Source organism: Rhinopithecus bieti, unplaced genomic scaffold (genome assembly GCF_001698545.2).
Source record: "Rhinopithecus bieti isolate Rb0 unplaced genomic scaffold, ASM169854v2 scaffold_8226, whole genome shotgun sequence".
Taxonomy (NCBI): Eukaryota; Metazoa; Chordata; class Mammalia; order Primates; family Cercopithecidae; genus Rhinopithecus; species Rhinopithecus bieti.
Window position 1 is genome coordinate 1,384,995 of NW_016805992.1, and position 1,995 is coordinate 1,386,989.

The window sequence follows — 1,995 nt, forward strand, 5'->3', positions numbered from 1 at the left end:
ATTACAGGCTTGAGCCACCGCGCCCGGCCTGCTGTTCTTATAGACAATATATGATGAATATTGTTTACCTCCATCTTTGTGTACTGGTCCCATTATTTTCTTAGGATGAATCATCAAAAATGAGATTGCTCAGTTGAAAGCAATAGAAAGCTGGCATCAGATCAGGCATGGTGGCTCACACCTATAATCCCAGCACTTTGGGAGGTCAAAGCAGGTGCACTGCTTGAGCCCAGGAGTTTGAGGCCAGCCTGGGCAACATGGCGAAACCCCATCTCTACTAAAAATACCAAAATTAGCCGGGCGTGGTGGTGCGTGCCTATAATCCCAGATACTCAGGAGGCTGAGGTAGAAGGATCACCTGAGCCTTGGGATGTCAGGGCTGCAGTGAGCCATGTTGGTGTCAGTGCACTCCAGCCTGGGCAATAGAGCAAGACCTGGTCTTAAATAAATAAATAAATAAATAAATAAATAAATAAATAAATAGAAAGCTGGCACCAGCTTGTGCTCATGCCAGTAAAACAGGATCATGCCTACTTGCCTACAACTTTGCTGACACTGGGTTTTCCCGTTTTTAAAATCTACAGTGTCCTCGTGGTGAACACTGTCCAGATACAGTGTTCCATGGTGGTCTGGCTGGGATGGGGGTAAGGTCCTGGCACTACCTCTGTTAGGGACATTGGGCATCAGTCAGGGCAGAATCCTCATGATCTCAGCTGTCACCAGGGATTTCTCATTGTCTTTGTTTACTGCAGGATCCAGACACATTAGTCAACCCGTAGCCAAAGTCGACGTTGAATTTGATTATGATGGGCCTCTGATGAAGACGGAAGTCCCAGGGCCTAGATCTCGGGTGAGTCCAGCACACCTGAGTAGGGTATTTTGGAAAAGGGAGAAAGGGGCCTAAGAAGCAAGAGCACAGCCAGGCTTAGCGACATTGATTGTCAGCTGCTTTCAGAGAGTTCATCACCAGAGATCCGAGATATTCAATTAGGCCATTTTGCCATAAGATGCCAAAGAAGGGCTGGGAGCAGTGGCTCACGCCTGTAATCCAGCACTTTGGGAGGTCGAGGTGGGAGGACCACTTGAGGTCAGGAGTTCAAGACCAGCCTGGCCAACATAGTGAAACCCTGTCTCTATTCAAAATACAAAAATTAGCCGGGAGTGGTGGCAGACACCTGTAGTCCCAGCTACTCGGGAGGATGAGGCAAGGGAATCATTTGAATCCGGGAGGCGGAGTTTGCAGTCAGCCGAGATGGTGCCTCTGCACTCCAACCTGGGCAACAGAGCGAGACTCCATCTCAAAAAAAAAAAAAAGAAGCCAACGAAGGCATAGCAGAGGAGATGTATCAGTTTTCTGTTGCCACAGTAATGCTTCGTAACAGCCACAAAAATCCCACTAGCATAGAGCAAGCCAAATGCTCATGCACTTAAGGTTCGTTGGGAGTTGGGTAGGCAACTCTGTTGGGCTCACCTGTATGCCTGGGGAATGGCTGGCTGTTGGTTGATCTAGGTAAGGCATGGCTTGAATCACTGCAGTGATTTGGTTCTCTTCCATGTGTCTGCCATGCTCCAGAAGGCTAGACGGGGCTTGTCCTCATGGCAATGACAAAGGTGTACAAAAGCAACAGGAGAACATGCTACAGTGCTACTGAGGCCTGGGCGCTGTATGAGTCCGCCATCACTGCTGCCTCCTTTTGCTGGCCAAAACAAGTCATAGCTTGCCTTAAGTCCAGAGTCAAGGGCTGGGGTACAACATCCAACCAACAGTGGAAGAACATGGCAATGTTACATGGCACAGGGCTCAGAGATCAAATGCCCTTGAACTTGGTCTTGAAAACTTTCTAATACAAATTTATTTTTTCTTTGCATATTTTGCATATTTCATCTGTAATGTCTTTTTTTTTTTACTGTCAAAACATACTTCTTTTTTAAAATTTTTTTATTTTTTTAATTTTATTTATTTATTTATTTTTTAATTTTTTGAGACGGAGTTTC

General features: G+C 46.1%; 1 protein-coding gene across 1 annotated transcript in view; it reads left to right on the plus strand.

The window, feature by feature from the left end:
* Nucleotides 1-1,995, plus strand: part of ABAT (4-aminobutyrate aminotransferase) — a 111,867-nt gene that overhangs the window by 72,614 nt on the left and 37,258 nt on the right. Inside the window, exon 3 of the mRNA XM_017874408.1 lies at nucleotides 753-898. Within this exon, the coding sequence (XP_017729897.1) occupies nucleotides 753-898 (146 nt within the window). The remainder of the gene's footprint in view (nucleotides 1-752; nucleotides 899-1,995) is intronic.